Source organism: Peromyscus maniculatus, chromosome 4, assembly GCF_049852395.1.
Source record: "Peromyscus maniculatus bairdii isolate BWxNUB_F1_BW_parent chromosome 4, HU_Pman_BW_mat_3.1, whole genome shotgun sequence".
NCBI lineage: Eukaryota > Metazoa > Chordata > Mammalia > Rodentia > Cricetidae > Peromyscus > Peromyscus maniculatus.
In genome coordinates, this window is record NC_134855.1 from 135379578 (window position 1) to 135399478 (window position 19901).

A 19901-nucleotide genomic window follows, 5' to 3' on the forward strand; every position below is an offset into this window, starting at 1 on the left:
AAGGCCATTTACTGTTCTTGCAGAGGACACAGGTTCAGTTCCCAGCAACCACATGGTAGCTCACAACCATCTGTAATTCCACTTCCTGAGTATTTGATGTTCTTTTGGGACTTTTCAGGCACCAGGCACACACATGATGCATATACGTGCATTCTAGCAAAAACACTCACACACATAAAAATAAACATTAAAAAAGAAAGTTCTGAGGAGTCCTGTAATAAAGGAACCGATTTACTTCATTCAGCCAGATTCACGCCACTTAATAAATGTTTGCTGAGTAAATTTGAGAAACCTAGCCTTTTAAATGTTGTTGTATGTTTTGGTCCCTAGCTCAAGAGGAGGTCTAAGACACAGAGATCAATGGGTAGACTCGCTGCTGCAAGCAACCTCTAGCCACATAGGAACTGTGGATTTGTTCTCTGATGCTCCCATGGAGACAGGAAGCCCTGGGTTGAACATGAAGCCCCAGTCTTTGCAGCTAGTGCTGGAGGAGCAGGTGTTGGCATTGCAGCAGCAGATGGCGGAGAACCAGGCTGCCTCTTGGCGGAAGCTGAAGAACTCCCAAGAGGCCCAGAAGAGGCAAGCAACCCTTGTGAGGAAGCTGCAGGCGAAGGTGAGGCGGATGCCCCTCTGGGGAAGGGAAGAAGAAACCCCACCCCGGTTGAGTGCTAGAGCAGGATAAGGGCTGGGGGAGGAGAGACCATGGAGGGGATGGACCAAACATCCTGGTGAGGCTGGCCCACATAGTCCACTTTCAACCATCGCCTCTCCTCCGATGGTCACAACTGCTCCTCGAAGTATGGATTATGTTCCCTCCACATACGACATTCACAATAGTTAAATTAGTTGTCTAGATTTGTTCTCTTAGTCTAGAACAGTGGTTCTCAACCTTCCTAATGCTGCAGCCCTTTAATACAGTTCCTCATGTTTTAATGACCCCCGACCATAAAGCTATTTTCGTTGCTATTTCATAACTGTAATTTTGCTACTGTTATGAATCATAATGTAGCCGGGCGGCGGTGGCACACGCCTTTAATCCCAGCACTCGGGAGGCAGAGCCAAGTGAATCTCTGTGAGTTCAAGGCCAGCCTGGTCTCCAAAGCGAGTTCCAGGAAAGGTGCAAAGCTGCACAGAGAAACCTTGTCTCGAAAAACCAAAAAAAAAAAAAAAAAAAAAAGAATCATAATATAAATATTTGTGTTTTCTGATGGTCTTAGGCAACCTCTGTGAAAGAGTTATTCAACCCTCTCAAGGGGTCTCAACATACAGGATGAGAACTGCTAGTCTAGAACTAAGCTCAAACCCAATACACAGGGGATATAGAAAAATGTGTGAGTGCGTGTGCGTGTGCGTGTGTGTGTGTGTGTGTGTGTGTGTGTGTGCGCGCGTTCGCATGCATGTAAACTGTGAGTATGAATAGGGAGACCAGAGGTCAATGTTGAGTATCCTCTTCTACCACTTTCCACCCTACTTTTTAAGTTTTATCTTGTGTATTGTGTGTATATGTCTGTGTAACTGTGTACCATGTGTGTTGGTGCCCTCAGAGGGCAGCTGGAGTTACAGACAGTTGTGAGCCTTGCTGGGTGCTGGGTGCTAGGAACCAAATTTGGGTCCTCCTTTTAAGCACCGATCTCTGTCTTCAGCCTCCACCACATTGGTTTTTTGTTTGTTTGGTGTGTGTGTGTGTGTGTGTGTGTGTGTGTGTGTGTGTGTGTGTGTGTGTATGTGTGTGTGTGTGTTTTGAGATAGGGTCTCCTTTTGTTTGCCACCGTATGCCTCAGGTGAAGTAGCAGTGAGCTTTGGGGATGCTCCTGTCTGCCTCCTGTCTGTCTGTCTGTAGGAGTGCTGGACTGCAGGCACACACTACCTGTCTGGCTGTCCTTGGGTTCTGGGGTCTGGATTTGGGTCCCAATGCTTGCACAGCAAGTGCTTTCCTATGGAGCCGCTCTTAGGATGCTGTGGCCTTACTTCCCCATCAGCACCGCTTCCCATGTTCACAGCAGATTTCCCCAGATCCCTGGAGCCTTTGGTTGTGTTGTTCAGGCAAGCGGAGCTATGCTCAGGGCCTGCTCTCTTTGCTTTAGGTTTTACAGTACCGGAGCTGGTGCCAGGAGCTGGAGAAGCGCTTAGAAGCCACCGGAGTACGTGAGATTGAGTTCTGGACTTCTGAGCCCTTCAGATATACTTGCTTGGCTTTATATGGCGTCAAGGAGGGCTGGGCTCATACAGGGTGTTCAGTAGGAGCTCCTCTGTCTTCAGCTCCAAAGAGCTACCAGTAAGGTCTTCTAGAGATCCTTGACCTGAGGGATTCCACCCCATGGTTTTCCGTTTATAAACGCAGTTTCTGGGCACTTGGAGTAGTAGAATGGGCATGTGGAATTGGAGGGGAAATTCATTTCTCGTCCAGCAGGTGTCAGTGTTTATACGTCAGGAAGATGTGCAGCTCTGCATGCCCCCGAGCATGGCTGCAGTAGAGGGCTGTATTTGTTGCCTGGGTAGGGCGGGCTTTGAAAGACCCTTTTGTCTTTCTTTGTTCCAGCTCCCTTAGCACCTCCTCCTTCCCTCAGAGAAGTTCTCAGAGGGAAGAAGCAGAAAGTGTTGAGCACCTTCTGTGCAGACCAGGGTACCACTAGGCGTTTGTACTCTATGTCTCTTACTTTGCATACTCTCTGAGGAGACGGCTGAGGAGACGGCAGCCACCTTCGTTTTGTGGTCTAGAGATGATGGGTGACTTCCTCAAGTCCCAGATTAGTGTGATAGAAGCCAGGGCCCTACTGAAAGATGCGGCCTGCATTGCCCAGGTTCGGTGCCGTTTCCCCTAAACTAAATGCCATCTTTTGGGAGAGGTGATTGGTTCACTTTTGGAGAAAGGGTTTGCTTTCACGACAGTGACCAAGAAAAGAAGCAAATTGCTCCCAAGAGAAAGAATAAAAAAGAAAGTGGGCTGCTGTCGAAGGAGGCATGAGGGAATTGTCCTGGGTGCTGTTTTTGTGCAGTGTTCTAAGGCCTGTCTCTGTCTCCTAAGGGACTGGTCCCTCAGCGGTGGGAAAGTGTAGAAGAGCCAAACCTGGAACAGCTGCTGATCCGGCTGGAGGAGGAGCAGCAGAGGTGATGGACCCCAGCTTTCCGACCTGAGTGGTCGGGAAGAGGGCGGATGGGAAACTTCTGTTCCAAGAGTGAACATGTGGGGAGAGTGCTGGGCATGTGGGTAACGGAAGGCAGGCAGAAAGCAAAAAGAGGGAGGGAAGGAGAGGACCAAGCCGGCTCCAGTCCTCCGAGTCCTGCTCACTATCTTTCTCCCAGGAGGTCCGAGGGTGGGAGCAGACCTTTATTTTGCACTTGCTCTTACCGATTCCCAGTACAGGTGTGAGAGCCTAGTGGAGGTGAACACGGAGCTTCGGCTGCACATGGAGAAAGCTGATGTGGTGAATAAAGCCCTTCAGGAAGATGTGGAAAAACTGACAGTGGACTGGAGTCGGGCCCGGGACGAGTTAATGAGGAAGGAGAGCCAGTGGCGGATGGAGCAGGAGGTATGAAGACCAGGAGTGGAGTGTGCACTCTGGGCGCTGTTCTGGGCAGTGCTGCAGAGGGTTAACTTGTGGACCAGGGTGGAAACTGATCCGTCATTGTTCCTGCCTCAGATCAGCCCCGCCCAGGCTGACAGCTGTGCCCTGTTTCAGCTTTTTCTTGGTCCTGCCTAGTCTAGGCTTTGCTGGCAGGTGGTGTACCGCTCAACTCCTGCCCAAGTGACTAGCCTTGGTTTCAAATGGATCTGAAAATGTGCTGTTTGCCTTTGTCTGGAGGTCCGCATAGCTAGATGCCAAGAAGGTAGCTGCTGGATTAAATGGAGGAGAAAACATAGTTATGGGCCCTGGAAGATTTCCAGTCACAGCTATAGACAGCAGATGTTTCCTGAACCTCTGCATGGTGCTGGGTCTGAGTGATGGGCATGTACAGATCACCCAATTGTCCCGTCTACCGTAATAACTCCCATTTGCCAAGCAGCCACTGCATGTGGTTTTCAGATCTGGCCAAGTGGAAGGCGACTTTTCGCCCAGGGCCCTTTGGCCTCTTGAACCTCACTGCCAACTTCATTAAACCCTTCAGTATAACCTGAATATAGACACCCATTTGTAAGCTCTCTGCTGGAAGTCTTTCCTCCTTCACCCTCACCCAGCAGCCATGGGGAGTCAGGACTCTTGTGTTGCTGCAAGGTCCCCTGCCCTCAGGTATGACTTGGCTTTCTGAATACAGTTCTTCAAGGGCTATTTGAAAGGCGAACATGGCCGTCTTCTCAGTCTGTGGCGTGAGGTGGTGACCTTCCGACGTCACTTCCTGAAAATGAAGTCTGCTACTGACAGGTCAGTATGGGCATGAGAAGAGAGGTTCACTCCTGCTGGTCTGGAGAAGAGGAACTGCAGATAGTGGCTGGGAGGGAGATTTCCTGGATACAGATCTTCTCAGGCTGCCTCTTAGGCTTCCTGGCCTTATGGCCAAGCTCTCGTCCTTGGTTCCTTAGAGTCTTCCATCTTCCTTCCTGTATTCAGAGACCTGACAGAGCTGAAGGCTGAGCACGCCAGGCTCTCGGGGTCCCTGCTGACATGTTGTCTGCGCCTGACCGTGAGAGCCCAGTCTCGTGAATCCACTGGATCTGGGAGATCGGAGGAGAGTGAGCCCGCCCAGCTGCTGCTGCTGGTGGCTAAGACGCAGGCGCTGGAGAAGGAAGCCCACGAAAAGAGCCAGGAATTAATACAGCTGAGGAGTCAGGGGGATCTGGAGAAGGCCGAGCTCCAGGACCGGTGAGGTGACCCGCGGTCCCAGGAAGAACTTACTGAGAGAAAGCTGACTCCCCTAGAAAGTTGTGGGTGGGCAGAAAAGATGTCAAGAACACCTCCACCCTAAGAGGAAAAGGAAACATGACCTCTGAGTCCAGTTAGGAACCCAGGGTCTCAGGTGGGGTCTGTCACTGCCCCTCTGGCTCCTTGCAACTCAGGCTCTTTCCCAATAGTTTGTGTAGCTAGCTGGTCTCTGTCAGCAGCAGTCTCCTCCCAGCCATACTCTTCCTCACTTCTGTCTTCGTGTGCTGGCCTTAGCCTGGAATGCCTCCCTCCTTCCCTCTGCCTTGCCCTTTAAGGTGGAGTTCACATGTCCCCTCTTCTGTGACTTGTCTGACTTCAGTAGCTTATAGTCCTGAGTTATTGACTTGCACGTTACAGCACTAATCTTGCTGTATCTCTTTAATTACTCTGTTTCTCTGTATCCCTCCCTCCTGGTGGTGGTGGTGGTGGGGGAGGCTTATTTGTTTTTGCTGTGCTGGGGATTGAATTCAGGACCTTACATATGCTAGTCAAACATTCTGCCATTGAGCTGTATCCCACCTTGGCTGTTTTCACTTCTGGATTATAATAAGATGGGATTTTTAAAATAATAAGAAGGGAAGACATGGGCAGAGTACCACTGACTATCAAGGCAAAGTCTGTGTGTCATGCTAGGGTTCTGTCCTTCCCTATTGGTGGTATACATAAGTTTTCCTTTTGCGTTTGGAAACATGAAGAACAAAGATCATATCTTAGTAAGTTTGTGTTTATTGTTTTGTGCTGTATCTCTCATATAACAGATAATTATTTGTTGAATGATACAATATTTAAATAAAAGACAATACGGTGATCTAGGTCCCCAGAGGTGATTCATAATAACATTATTAAGGCTTAAATTTTTCTTTTAGCCAGGTGTGGTAGTCATCACTTTTGTTGTTGTTATTTTATTTTATTTTTTTCAAGACAGTGTTTCTCTGTGTAGTCCTGGCTGTCCTGGAACTCACTCTGTAGACCAGGCTGGCCTTGAACTCAGAGATCTGCCTACCTCTGCCTCCCCACTGCTTGGGATTAAAGGCCAACACTGCCTGACTTGTGGTTGTCACTTTTAATCCCAGCTCTTTGGAGTTAGAAGCAGGCTTGAACTCTGTGAGTTCAAGGTCATCCTGGTCTACACAGCAAGTTCTAGACCAGACAAGACTATGTAGTGAGAGCTGGCCTCAAAAATGAATAAATAAGTGAGTGAATGAATAAATAAATAAATAAATAAAGACTCCTAGGTAACATTAATTTAAGAAATACTTGTTAGTCAGGTGTCATGGCTCATGCCTATGATCCTAGTACTCAGGAGGCTGAGGCAGAGGATTTCTAGTTCAAGGTCATCCTGGACTACATAGAGAATTTCAGGCAAGACTGGCTACATACTCAGATGCTGCCCCTAAATAACGAAAGAGGAAAGAAAGCCATGCTTGTAATACTACCCACAAAGCTCCGAGATGTGCTGTTAAATGATATAGCTGTTGGGCTTTTTGCTGGACATCGTTAGCTGTATTGTCTCCCAAGTCATCTGTCCTTTTTCCCTATCAGAGTCAAAACTTTGGGCTGGAGGGACCTTGGGACTGTCCCCTGTGGTGGCAATTCTGATGTTCTTATTGGCTTCAGGGTGCTTGACTTCACAATCAAGCGAGGCCTGGAAGGGCCTGGGCCAGGGCTTTCCTCCAGCTCTCGGGCCCACAGACCCGCGTTCCGGTCTTGAGATGTGGTAAATCCTGCATGTGTCTGAGTGGCTTTGGCTTTCCCCTCCAGATCAAGACGATAGACTCACATGTTATTCAGGGAGTGCGAAGGACTGGGCATACCCAAGGGATTCTGGGAGCTGCAGTGGGGTGTCCATGTGGGGGCTGAGGTGTGCTGTTGTGTGGCTCTGTCCATGTCCTCGGGCTATCCAGGAGACAGTGCTGTGCTTTTTTCCTTAGAGTGACAGAGCTCTCTGCTTTGCTGACCCAGTCTCAGAAGCAAAATGAAGACTATGAAAAGATGGTAAAGGCTCTAAGGGAAACAGTGGAGATCCTGGTATGTGACCCTCTGTGTTACAGAGGAACCCGGAGTGGGTTAACAGGTTCCTTGTTCATGGACAAGTAGTGAATGGAACCAGTTAAATGGTCCTTGATGAAATCCTCCAAAGCTGAAAAGTAAACTTTCGCTGAATCTGAAAATTAGTTAACTCGTTCATTTACCTGGTCAATAAAATAATAATAATAACTGTCCACTACCCTGACTGAACTCCTGGGGACATTACAATGACATATATGAGATGTGGCCTTGTCTGAGAGGGTGACTTTGAGGCCAGTGTGAGCTACGTGAGACCCTAAGGAAAGCTAAAGGGGCGGGATTGAGCAAGGTGTCGGGAAGGTTCTGGGGAGACAGCTGAGAAGTACAGCAGTGCTTAGTCTGGAGAAGAAAGGATGTGAGGAGGAGAGGCTGGCTGCCCTCACATCTCCGAAAGTAGAGTTGATGGGGAAAAGCGAGTTGGCCGGTTTAATGTCTGCCAGGGTAGAGCTGTCCGCAGTGGTAGAAGTTCTAGATGAGGTAGTGGGTTTTGACTCAAGCTGGAGCGATCACTTGAACAGCGTGTGTCTTATGAAAGAATCCAGCTGTGCTCACTGACTTAAACATCTGTCAGGGATGTCACAGAAGTGACTCTCCAAGATGGGATGGCAGAACCCCTGGCTTGATTCTGTTTTCGGTCATTGACTTCTGGTAACTGCTGAACCCCTATCCACAAGTGCACCCTACTCTCATCTAGGTTGGAGTCCACTAGAAAGCAGACTTGTGCCCCTTTAATTCCCTTTTGTCAGGAATTTGCCAATGCAGACATCCACAGGGCTCAAGTGACTTAAAATGAGTGATGTTGGATTGCAAAGAGTTCTGGTTTTCCGAGGCTGCCGTAGTTTTCACTGCTGATAGAACGGGGCAGTCATTTCGGTTTTTAATCATCTATTCTGAGCCTTTTGTTGCCATGTTACATTGTTCCAGACTCCTTGGGACAGGATGGTCGACAGAGTAGAATATGTCTTTGATTGATTTGGGGACAAGAACGCTGAATTCTCTTTGGAGAGTTTGGTGCTTAGGCCCTGTTCTGTCCCTTACCAGGAGACCAACCACGCAGAGTTAATGGAACAGGAGGCATCTCTGAGCAGGACTGCCCAAGAGGAGAGGTTGACCTTGCAGCATGTGCTCAAGGACATAACCCAGGCACTGGTGAGCTCCCGTCCTGTAACGACAGGCCCCTCCTCTCTGGCTCCTCTCAGGGCCTTGATTTCTAGGCTGAGGTTGGCCTGAGGGTCATGTAAGGATAGGTTCTCTCGGTGCACGTGAAGATCGGGACCCCAGAGTGTAGGTAAGCATCACGTCCCGGCACTGGAGTGGGCAGCCGCCCTGTCGTGTTGCTTGCTGAGGTTCTCAGGCCATAGGCTGAATTCCGTCTTTGTCATCGCAGTGGCATTTTCTTCCCTTTCCCTCACTTAACTGCCCCAGAGAGAGTTCTAGCCTCATTGCTGACTATACTTGGGTGACCAAACATGAGGAGTTGAAGGGACCAGTCTTGTCTTGCTCTCAGGTTGCCGTCCCTGTCCCTGCCCTAGGGGTAGGACCTGTGAAGGAGTCCTTCAGGTTCTTCACTCTAGTGCAAGTCTCTCGGTGACACAGGGTTGCATTTCAGGCCTCAGTGGAAGAAGAGGACTCTGGGACCCAAAGCTCAGACCAGGAGAGCTCATTGCATTTGGACTGTAGTGGCTTCTCCCCGTTTGATCCCCAGGACCCAGACAAGGCTCTTACCCTGGTGCGTTCAGTGCTGACTCGGAGACAGCAGGCTGTGCAGGTGAGAAGCCCCGGAGCTGCTCCTCAGCCCCAGGATGGGCACCCCCAGGCACGTCTCTAGGCTGGAGTATCCCCTTCAGCTAGCCAGTCAGGATGTGTTCAGTTGCACATGAATTTCTCTGTTTGCCCAGCGGTGCTTGCGGCTTACAGGCGTGTATATCCTCCACACCAATTGCATGTATGTATCTTTGAGTGTCGCTAAGCAGAGTCCTGGCAGAGTGTAAATGTTCCCAGCTCCAAGCGGCCCTGACTGTCCCTTCTGCCACTACGTCTGAAGATGGCTTCAAGACTCTAGAGCTATAGACCCCAATAACCCCTGATTCCTGGACATCTCCCTTGGCCACATTTCGGCTCTCAGCTTGCCTTGGAGCCGTTCCTTTGGCTTTGGCTTCTTGCTCTTCACATCACTCTGTGGCTCTCCTTCCGCAGGACCTCAGGCAGCAGCTCTCGGGCTGCCAGGAGGCCATGAGCTCCTTGCAGCAGCGGCATGATCAGTGGGAGGAGGAGGGCAGAGCCCTGAGGGAACGGCTGCACACACTCACGGGGGAGCGGGACGCTCTGGCCGGGCAGACGGCGGACCTTCAGGGAGCGGTGGACTCTCTCAGCAAGTGAGTGGACAGGCTGCTTGCCCTTACCTTCCATGTCTGGTTTTTTCGAGACAGGGTTTCTCTGTGTAGCTTTGCACCTTTCCTGGAACTCACTCTGTAGCCCAGGCTGGCCTCGAACTCACAGAGATCCACCTGCCTCTGCCTCCCGAGTGCTGGGATTAAAGGCGTGTGCCACCACCGCCCAGCTAGTTTTGGTCTTTTAAAGGAAAGCAAAGCCTTCAACAGTTTGTTTTGCTCTGTATCTTGTTTTACTTATGGGTTTGTAGGGCTGGGGATCAAACCCAGAACCTTAGCCTTGTTAGGAAAGCACTCTTAGGACTGAGCTACAGTCTCAGTTCTCCAGTGTCTGGTTTTAGTCCTCAGTTAGCCACTTACCCATCACTGTCCTGTAGTTGATTGACTCTTCCTGTTGTCCGGGATCCATGGATGCTTAAGGCTGCTTTGGTTTTTATTCTATTTCCTGTGGGAAAATCCTTTGGGTTGGGGTCTTTAAGATCATATAATAAATGGTTTTCTGCTTGGAAAAAAGTTTTTTTCTTTCTTTCTTATTTATTTATTTATTTATTTATTTATTTATTTATTTATTTATTTATTTATTTATTATGTATACAGCATGTATGACTACAGGCCAGAAAGAGGGCACTAGATCCCATTACAGATGGTTGTGAGCCACCATGTGGTTGCTGGGAATTGAACTCAGGACCTCTGGAAGAGCAGTCAGTGTTCTTAACCTCTGAGCCATCTCTCCAGCCTGAAAAAAGTTATATATATATATACACACACACATGTATACATACACACATATATGAGATGTTGAAAAGAAGCCAGCTTCTCTGGCCTTCTGCTCCACACGGTCTTGTTCCACCAGGATCTCTGGTCCCCAGGTCAGTTCACCGCGGATCTGTGTTTCAGGGAGCGCGAGCTGCTGCAGCAGGCCCGGGGAGAGCTGCAGCAGCGGCTGGAAGTGCTGGAGCAGGAAGCGTGGCGACTGCGAAGAGTGAACGTGGAGCTGCAGCTGCAGGGGGACTCGGCTCAGGGGGCGAAGCAGGAGCAGCAGGAGGAGCTGCACATGGCCGTCCGTGAGAGGGGGCGGCTGTAAGTGCGACCAGGCCTCTCCTCCCCAGGGCCCGGCCTTCCCTCAGCGCCACACCTCCCTGACCCCGTTCCTCTCCTCGGCAGTAGAATGCCTAAAGCCTGCAGTGGTTCGCGTTAGCTTTCTGCTGCTTCCTTTGTAGAAGGATGAGTTCAGAAGACTCATCTAGACACTGTTGAGTCCCTAGAGGGACATGGGGGCACTGTGAGGGCTACAACAATGAGCAAGGTACTGACCATGATCTCCGGGAGCTTGAAATCCAATGAGACAAGCAAATAACTGGACACGAAGCTAGAAGAAACATGGCTTCACTAGAGCTCAAGCTTGGTGTTTTGGAAGCACATGAGCAACAGTTAACTACTGAGAAGCAGGGGCAACTCTAAGGAGGAGGGGTGGACTCTGAGCGGGGCCTTGACCTAGTTTAACTTGTGGGAAGAAGGGCCCAGGGGACAGAATAGCAAAGAAAAGGAAGCAGGAGTTTTGAGGCATGTTCAGAGTTAGCTGGCTGTGAGGAGATAAGGCCACTGGGACGTGATAGGAAATGGACTGGTCAGGAAGGGAATCCAGGTCAGTGCCCCCAAGCTAACCTGTAAATTCCACCAGGTAGTGCTGCAGAAAGGAACGGTAGAGCAGGACAAAGGCTGAGTGCAGATCTTGGCTTTGCCACCAGAATGGATTAGTCTCTTGGCAAAATGGAGATGTTATTTGAAGAGTTATTGGAAAGATGGAGCAGTACTTCATAAAATCCTAGCATAGGGCTGTCAGGATGGCTCAATGTGAGTTCAATCCCCTGACTCCCATGGTTGTTCTCTGACTTCCATGTGTACTGTGGTTTCCTCCCTACACACAAATAAGTGCAATTCATTGTTTGTTTGTTTGAGACGGGGTCTCTCTGTAGTCCTGGCTGGCCAGGTGCTCACTTGTTAATGCCTGCAGAGCCTTGACAGCATTATTCCGTTGGTATAGCCCCTCCTCTGTGCCTTATTCCTCGTGCCTAGTAAACAGTGGAAGCTTGAGGAAGCTTGAAGGTCTGCCAGAGGGTAGAGCCATGCCCATGTCCTGCACTGAGAGCACAGCAGACAGTCCACACAGATACGTGTGTGTTTAAAATGTAATCTGTCTGACTCGATAATATAGTTAGACAAGTCGAAAGCCAAAGCTGTTGAAAAAGATACCAGGGTATATTGGCTCACACCTGTAATCTCAACACTTGGGAGACTGAGGCAAGAAGATTGCTGTGAGTTCAAAGCCAGCTTGGGCTGCAGAGCAAGACCCTGTCACAATAAACAAAACAAACAGGGGAAACCACCTACTTAAAAAGACGCACACAGGGCAGTGTCGCCCATCTTTGCTCGCTCCTTCGTCCTTCCTTCCGTTGGTAACCATTTCAGTTATTCCGTGTTTACTTTTGCAGTCCACTTCATGCAGAGTCTCTGCTTTCTCCCATGTTTTTTGCATGAAAGGCAGTACACTAACATACTGTTAATGCACCTTGTTTTTTTCACTTGCTCTTAGAGAGCTTTCCTTATTAGTTTTTAGTAACTAATTCCACATTTTTAAAATAGAAAAAATAATTAGATTCCTGTCCCAAACACTTCCTCTAGCTCCCTCTCCTTCCCTTCTTAGTCAGGAGACGCTGGCAAGCCTGGAAGCCAAACAGTCAGAATCACGAAGTGAGCTGATCACTCTTCGGGAAGCCCTGGAGTCAAGTCGCCTAGAAGGGGAGCTACTGAGGCAAGAGCAAGTGGAAGTGACAGCAGCCTTGGCCAGGGTATGTGGCCTTCTCACTTGGAAGTTGTCTTCCCAGGAAAGGGGCTTGGTGGCTCATTCTTCACCCTTCAGACTTCAAATCTTCCTATCTTTCTCTTCAGTCGCTAGTCTGCTCTGGCTCCTCTCCCTCCCAACATGCCCTCTACATTGGGATTCAATGAGTTTTCTAAAGTATAAATCTGGTTGTTAATCTCTTCAAGCCGCCCCATGGGGCCTGGAGGTGGCTCAGCAGTTGAAAGAGTGCACACAGCTCTTGCAGAGGACCTGAGTTCACTTTCCAGCACCCACATCAGGTGCTAACAACTGCCTGTAACACTAGGAGAATCTGATGTCCTCTTCTGAACTTCATGGGCGTGGCACTCATATTTGTACTTTTATTCATTCATAAGAAAAGAGACACAGACACATATATACACATGATTTAAAAATATACGTCTTTAAAAAGAAAATTCAATGCCTTCTCAACTCTGGTACGCCATTCCACACCCTTTGCCATCTGCTTCAAACTCTCCCCTTCCCAAGCTCACCCACACTCCAGCTATCCTCCCTCCTCTGATCTTGCCACACAGGCATCGCTGTATTCTCAGGTCATCTTCTTCATGACTAATACACTATATACACTTTTCTTTCGTCTTGACTCCCAAGAACCATCTCCCTGTCACTGTTCCACTGTCCCAGGCATTTTCTCCTCTCCCAAATTGAATTGATGCCTTCTTTAGTTTTCATTTGTACTCAGTTTCTATACTGTCATGACAATCATCGTTTGCACATCTTTCTGTGTTTCTATTCTGTGAACACCTTCTCATGAATGAATGAATGAATGAATGAATGAAAACCTTGTTTAGAATGGAAAGGAAGAGATGAAATGATATTTTACAGAAAAAAAAAAAAAGCAGGTATTGGGAGTGTGTACGGTTTACTGTCCATGAAAACTCAAAGCAGGAAACTAACCCTTTTGTTTTTAGGCAGAACAATCCATTGCAGAGCTGTCAGCTTCCGAGAACAGCCTGAAGGCCGAGGTAGCTGATCTTAGAGCTGCAGCTGTCAAGCTTGGGGCCTTAAACGAGGCTTTGGCTTTAGATAAAGTTGGGCTGAACCAGCAGCTCCTCCAGGTGAGCGAAGAGTTGATTCTCAGGAGGGGCTGGGCCTTATCTGAGGATTAGCCATTAGCGGACAAAGCTGATGCCTGAGTAGGGGGAGAGTCCTCAGTGGACTGGGCAAAGGCAGGTCAGCTCCCAAGTGTAGCTGAAGTGAGCAAGAGGGACATTGACTGTGCAGAGAGCCAAGGGATGGACTTACGCACTGTAGATCCCTTCTCTGGACCTCCAGCAGAACCTCTGAGCTGTGGATAAATTATCAGGACTAGGGAAGGGTCCGTGTCCCTGGAAGCAAGCCTAGGTGTTTAATCCTTACTGAGTGAGGCAGATCTATTGAATGGCCCAAGTGCCCCCAAAATCACCTCTGTTGGTTAAAAATTTAACCTGTCGTTTTAGTGGGGAAAACTGCTTGCTTCCCGTTCCCCTGAGACCCAGAAATGTCATGATTGGGTGTTTGGTTTGGTTTGTTTTTGAGACAGTGTTTCATGCTACCAAGGCTGTGATCCTCCATCGCTTCCCAAGTGCTGGGATCACAGGCTTGCACCACCACCTGGTATTATTCTGAATCCTCTGAAAGCGAGATTTTTGCCTTTTTTATCTCTATCCCAGCATCAGGCCCGTCTAGGATATAAACACCCAATCAAATGAATGGGTCTCCCCATCTCTTCAAAGCACTCCCATGTTCAGCTGTAGGGTGGGCTCCGGGCACAGGGAGCCACACCCTTTGCCTTTGATGCCTTGCGCTCCCTTCTTTCTGGCCAGTAGTTGGAGCAGGAGAACCAGTCTGTGTGCAGCCGAGTGGAGGCGGCCGAGCACTTGAGAAGTGCTCTGCAGGCGGACCTGGGAGAGGCAGAGAGGCGCAGGGAAGCCCTGTGGGAGAAGAAAACTCAGCTGCAGACTCAGCTGCAGAAGGCAGAGGAGACGGGGGCTGAGCTCCAGGCAGAACTGCAGAGTGTCCGAGAAGAAAAGGAAGAACTTAAAGAGAAACTAAGTGAGGTGAGAGACAGCTCCCCTCCTGTCACAGTGTGATCCACGCTCCTGTAAGCAGAGGACTAGAATGCCAAGGTCCTACTTCAGAGTGACTCAGTGTGAGGGAGGTGTCTCCCCATTGCTTTAAGGAATTTCTGTCAAAGTCTGTCACTGACTCCCCCCGCCCCACTCCTACAGGATTTCCTCTGTATTCTCTGCTAGTTCATGCTTAGTTCAAACATCTACAGTTCTTATGCTATTCTTATTTGTTTGATATCCTTAAAGGCCAGCCTATGTCGTTTACTTATTTATTTTGGTCTTTTGAAACAGTCTTAACTCTGTGGCCCTGGCTGGCCGGAATTCACTATATAGACTTTAAACTTGAGTGTCCCACCTGCCTCTGCCTCCTGAGTGCTGAGATTATTAGATACCATGTCCAGCTAAGGCCATGTCTGTCTGTCTTTCTGTTTGTTTGTTTGTTTGTTTGTTTGTATTTGAGATGGTGTGGCTGTTTTTTGACTCACAGTTTGAGGGGACATGTCCCATCATCGTGGGAAAGCATGGCAGCAGATGTCTATGTGGTGGCCAGGTTTATGGCAGCGGCTTGCCTGCATCTTAGCTACCAGGAGGCAGAGAAAGGGGAATTAAGTGTTCTGCTGGGCCTTCTCCTGTTGCCCTTTTAATTGATTCTGAGACTCCAGTCCATGGGATGGTGCCATCCATATTCAGATGGTTTTCCTCCTCCACACCTAGGTGTGTCTCCTAGGTGATTCTAAAGCACCAAGCTCACAATGAAGGGTAATCCATGCTTTCCCTACCAAACCTCTCATTGCCCTAATACTTGAACAGAATCCCTTCTCAGGCGTTAGTCACCTTCTTGGTGTATATGTGGGTCCTGCTATCCGAAGCACAGAGTCTCTCACCCATAGGAGAGCATCCTTTCTGACCTGGGGCCTCCTGATTGATCAAATAAATAAATAAATAAATAAATGCCAGTTATTCCTGAGTCAGCAGTGTTCGGTGCTGGGTCCAGAGTCTCCGAAGCCCCTTGGCCCCTGGCTTGCTGACAGCCGCCCTGGGATCCTGCCTCACTGTGTATCCCATCCGTTTCTTTTCCTCAGGCACATCACCAGCAAGCAGCAGCTACAGCTCAGCTGGAGCAGCTGCGTCAGGATGCAGAGCGACAGGAAGAGACACTTGCTAGAGCAGTCCTGGAGAAGGAGGCCCTCGTCCGGGAGAGGGCAGCTCTCGGGGTGCGCCTGCAAGCTGTGGAGCGGGACCGACAGGACCTCACTGAACAAGTCCTGGGGCTCAGGTAGGCTCCACACTTAGCTCAGCCAAGCACAGAGAGCTTTGCAAGGCTAAGCTAAGCTCCCTGTTCTACATGCAAGAATTCTAAATGAGCTGTAGACATGCAGTTGCCCCATAACTTCTCTGTGTAGCCTGTACTTCCCCAGTCCCTCTTAAGAAAGGGTAAGGGGCTTGATGGAGTAGAAAGAACTTTTGCTGATTCCTAAACCTCAGGTCAGCCAAGGAACAGCTGGAGAGCAATCTCTTTGAGGCCCAACAGCAAAATTCTGTGATAGAGGTCACCAAGGGGCAGCTGGAGATCCAGATTCAAACTGTCACTCAAGCCAAGGAAGTAATTCAAGGTGAGAGCCCGCAGGAGGGGGCATGCTGCATTTCACATGATGTTAACAGCCAAGAGGGCAATGGGAAGCTTTCCTCAGCCAGACTCAGGGCCTCTGAGTGGAAGTTGCTCATGGGGTGGGGGGCAGGGAGACTATTATTAGGTAAAAGGATGGGGCAGAGGCTCAGAGATGTGCTCGTCTGGCATCTAGGGGAAGTAAAGTGTCTGAAACTGGAACTGGATGCTGAGAGGAGCCGGGCAGAGCAGGAGCGGGATGCAGTAGCCAGGCAGCTAGCCCACGCCGAGCAAGACGGGCACGCAGCTCTGGAGCGACAGAAGGTGGCCCACGAGGAGGAGGTGAACAGGCTCCAAGAGAAATGGGTAGGTGGCGGGTGTGGCTGGGGACTAGGAGAGGCAGTGAGTCTCTTCAGTGAGTCTGCCACCTGCTGCCCCTGGTCCAGTTTTTTCTGCTTAGAAGGGTGAAATTTGATCGCCAGGATATAAAATCCAGTTTAATAATCCTCAATCCCAGAATGCCTGTCTCTGTTTCAACTTCAGCCTCTGTTTTCTGAGGCAGGGTACCTCCTTGTGGCCTAGCAGGCCTCAGACTTGAACAGCGTCTAGCTATTAAATAAGGTAGCGTATGAAAAAATACCAAGACTAGTTCTTGGTGTAGTGTGATCACTGTAAGCTCTTGATGTCTGTGTGTGTGTGTGTGTGTGTGTGTGTGTGTGTGTGTGTGTGTGTGTGTGTTTGCTACTTGGTATATATAAAGACATAAGCATGGACCCCGGGAGCAGCCATGGCAGAGTACAATTGTAATCCCAGCATTCAGGAAGCAGGAGGCTTGTGAGTTCAAGGCTACTTGTGTTACAAAGAGATACCCTTTTTCAAAATACAAAGAGACTTCCAGAAGTGATGGTGCATGCCAGTAGGCCTGCATGGATGCCACACGGGCTCTTTGTACATCTGGTTTCCTTCCATCACAGTAGGACGGACTTTCTGTATTGCTGATGCCGATCTGTCTTCTAGTGACTTTCTGTTTGTCCATCTGAGCAGAGGACCGTTGTCAGCAGGAGGCAGGGTTGGCTGGCTCAGTTCAACCATGATGTGGCTTTAAAAATAACAGTTGTAAATTATATGGGGGTTAGAAAGCACATTTGCATGTTTTTTTGTTTGTTTGGTTCGTTTGTTTTGTTTTTGAAACAGGGTCTCTCTTTGTAGACCAAGCTGTCTTGGAGCTCACTGTATAGACCAGACTGGCCTCAAACTCCTAAGGATCTACCTGCTTCTGCCTCCCAGCTGCTGGGATTAAAGGCATGCACCACCATGCCCAGGTTATACATCTTTTTAAATTTTTTATTTTATTTATTTAGTTAGGTTTTTTTTTTAATGGGTTTCTCTGTGTAACAACCCTTGGCTATCCTAGAACTCACTTTGTAGACCAGGCTGGCCTCAAATTTACAGAGATCCGACTGATGCTGCCTTCCGAGTGCTGAGATTAAAGGTGTGGGCCACCACTGTCTGGCCTATATATCATTAAAAAAAAAAATCTCACTTGACTCTTAAGTTTTAGTGAGACAGATAAGGCAGGGATTGTTAAGCCTCCCATCAGAAATGATCACCAGGCTGAGAGCAGTGCCCAAGTCACAGTGAGGCAGCGGGGAGATTCAAACTCCAGACCAGCTCTCCTGACTCTTCTGCTCATCCACTGGTTCTAACAGCGTGGTTTCCTTCACATGGTCAGGAGAAAGAGCGCTCCTTGCTTCAGCAGGAGCTGGATAAGACCCTGGAAGCCCTAGAAAGGGAGAGAACGGAGCTGGAAGCGAGGCTGAGAGAGCAAGAGACAGAAACTAAAGCCATCCGCGCACAGAGGGATGAGGAGCGAGCCGAGGCCGACAGCACCCTGTACCGCGTAAGCAGCTTGGAGTACCAGAACCTCGCCATCTTTGAGTGCCCAGTCTTACCGCTTCCCCATTCCACCGCAGGGCTCCAGTGGGGCTTCCTGAAGAGAGGGTAGCTACCACCTTGCTGCTCGGGAGTGAGCTAATATGCAGTTAGCGGCAAGGAGGCAGTATGTCATACTTCCTGAGGGAGGGCCAGCACTTACCACATCCTGTCAGCTTGCAAACCAGTGGCAATCTTTGCACTTCCTGGTTCTAAGTTAATGGTCTTAGACTTTCCTTTGCTCTCAGCCTTCATCCTTGAGGAAGAACTTGGAGCAGGTGTGATATGCTTATGGCCTCCCCGGTGAACATGATACTCCAGAGCCATGAAGCCCTTCCTGCCTTTCCACAGATGCAACTAGAAACGGAGAAGGAGAGAGTGTCCCTCCTCGAGACGCTGTTGCAGACCCAGAAGGAGCTGGCAGATGCCAGTCAGCAGCTGGAAAGGCTGAGGCAGGACATGAAGATTCAGAAGTTACAGGAGCAGGTATGGAGGGTGTTCCTGGGTCTGATCCTTCTGCCTTCTCCTAAATGCAGGGATTGCAGGTGTGGACCACAACACCCAGTTTTATGTATTGTTAAGGATTGAACCTCAGGGCTTCCCAATCACCTGCTCCCAAATAACTGATACAGAGACTTAATATGAATTATAAATGCTTGTCCAATAGCTCAGGCTGGCTACTACCTAACTCTTACATTTGAAGTAACCCATATTTCTTATCCATGCTTTGCCACCTGGCTCATGGGTTGTTATCTCATTTTCTACATGTCCTGCTTCCTCAGTGGCTGGCTGGTGACTCCCTGACTCTGCCCTTCTTGTTCCCAGCCTCCTCTGTGTCTGGCTGTCCTGCCTATACTTCCTGTCTAGCTACTAGCCAGTCAGCTTTTTATTAACAATGAAAGCAATACATATTTACAATGTACAGAAGTATTATTCCACAGCACATGAATGCTAGGAGGCAGTTTTTTATTGTTTTATTTATTTATTCTGTGTGTGTGTGTGTGTGTGTGTGTGTACATGCATGTGCACATGGCATGACATGCATATGGAATTCAACTTGTGGGAGTTGGTTCTTTCCTTCCACCATGTAGGACCCTGGAATTGACCTCAGATTATTGCACTTGGCAGCAGCACCTTTACCCACCAAGGGTAGCTTTTGAAGGACACATGCGTAGGGACCTGTAACAGACAGAGAGAGGCTTGGGAAATTCAAGACAAAAAGAGGTGCATGGCTCTAGTGTGATAAACTCAGGGGAGAGGATGAAAGGAGACCTTTTTAGTCATCATAAGAGCTTGGGTTTTGTTTTGAGGCCAATGGAAAACTGGAGAATGGCATTTTAAGAGCGGGGGGAACACATAATTTTTTAAAATATTTATTTTTGTTATATGTATGAGTGTTTTGCCTGCATATATGTATATATGCCATGTGCATGCCTGCAGAGGCCAGAAGAAGATGTCAGATCCCCTGGAACTGGAGTTACAGACAGTTAGGAGCCACCATGTGGGTGTTGGGAATTGAACTTGGGTATTCTGTAAGAGCCAAGTGCTCTGAACCACTGGCCATTTCTCCAGCCCCTGTGATACATCATTTTATATATTTCTATATACATATTTAAATATTTACTCTTTTATCTTTTTGTGGTTCTGGGGATAAAACCTAGAGATTTGTACATGTTAGGCAAATGTTCAACTACTAAATTACAATACCAGCCTAGAATATCTTTTTTAGAGTTCTATTATGTAGCTTCCACCTGCCTCTGCCTCCCTAGTGCTGGCATTAAATGCATATCTAGGATATCTTTTAATGCAGTACTTGACCAAGTAGAAGTATGTGCATGCACGCGTGCGTGCGTGCGTGCGTGCGTGCGTGCGTGAGTGCGTATGCAATCAAGTGGAAGTAGAGGTATGTTCAGGAGGCTGTTAGCGTGTCTAAGTAAGAGTCAGTCACAAACTCTCGGCCTGTCCACAGGGTTGGCTGAGCCATGCAGTAGTGTGGAAGGAGGAGGAATAGGCTGTAAGAATAGAGCAGGGGCCGGGCAGTGGTGGCGCACGCCTTTAATCCCAGCACTCGGGAGGCAGAGCCAGGTGGATCTC

The 19901-nt window shown here is 48.9% G+C and overlaps 1 protein-coding gene across 7 annotated transcripts in view; it reads left to right on the top strand.

The window, feature by feature from the left end:
• Cep250 (centrosomal protein 250) overlaps positions 1-19901 on the top strand; it is a 46393-nt gene that overhangs the window by 6294 nt on the left and 20198 nt on the right. For 5 of the 7 annotated variants that reach the window (XM_076570992.1, XM_076570995.1, XM_076570996.1 and 2 more), the window contains 19 exons: positions 331-613; positions 2085-2141; positions 3026-3108; positions 3365-3530; positions 4255-4361; positions 4548-4799; positions 6791-6887; positions 7968-8075; positions 8536-8694; positions 9123-9301; positions 10214-10396; positions 12021-12165; positions 13130-13276; positions 14027-14257; positions 15352-15540; positions 15750-15882; positions 16072-16241; positions 17608-17775; positions 18159-18293. In XM_076570992.1, coding sequence (XP_076427107.1) covers positions 431-613; positions 2085-2141; positions 3026-3108; positions 3365-3530; positions 4255-4361; positions 4548-4799; positions 6791-6887; positions 7968-8075; positions 8536-8694; positions 9123-9301; positions 10214-10396; positions 12021-12165; positions 13130-13276; positions 14027-14257; positions 15352-15540; positions 15750-15882; positions 16072-16241; positions 17608-17775; positions 18159-18293 — 2892 coding nt within the window. In that variant the 5' untranslated portion in view covers positions 331-430. The other 2 variants (XM_006988261.4, XM_076570997.1) reach the window with 2 other exon arrangements.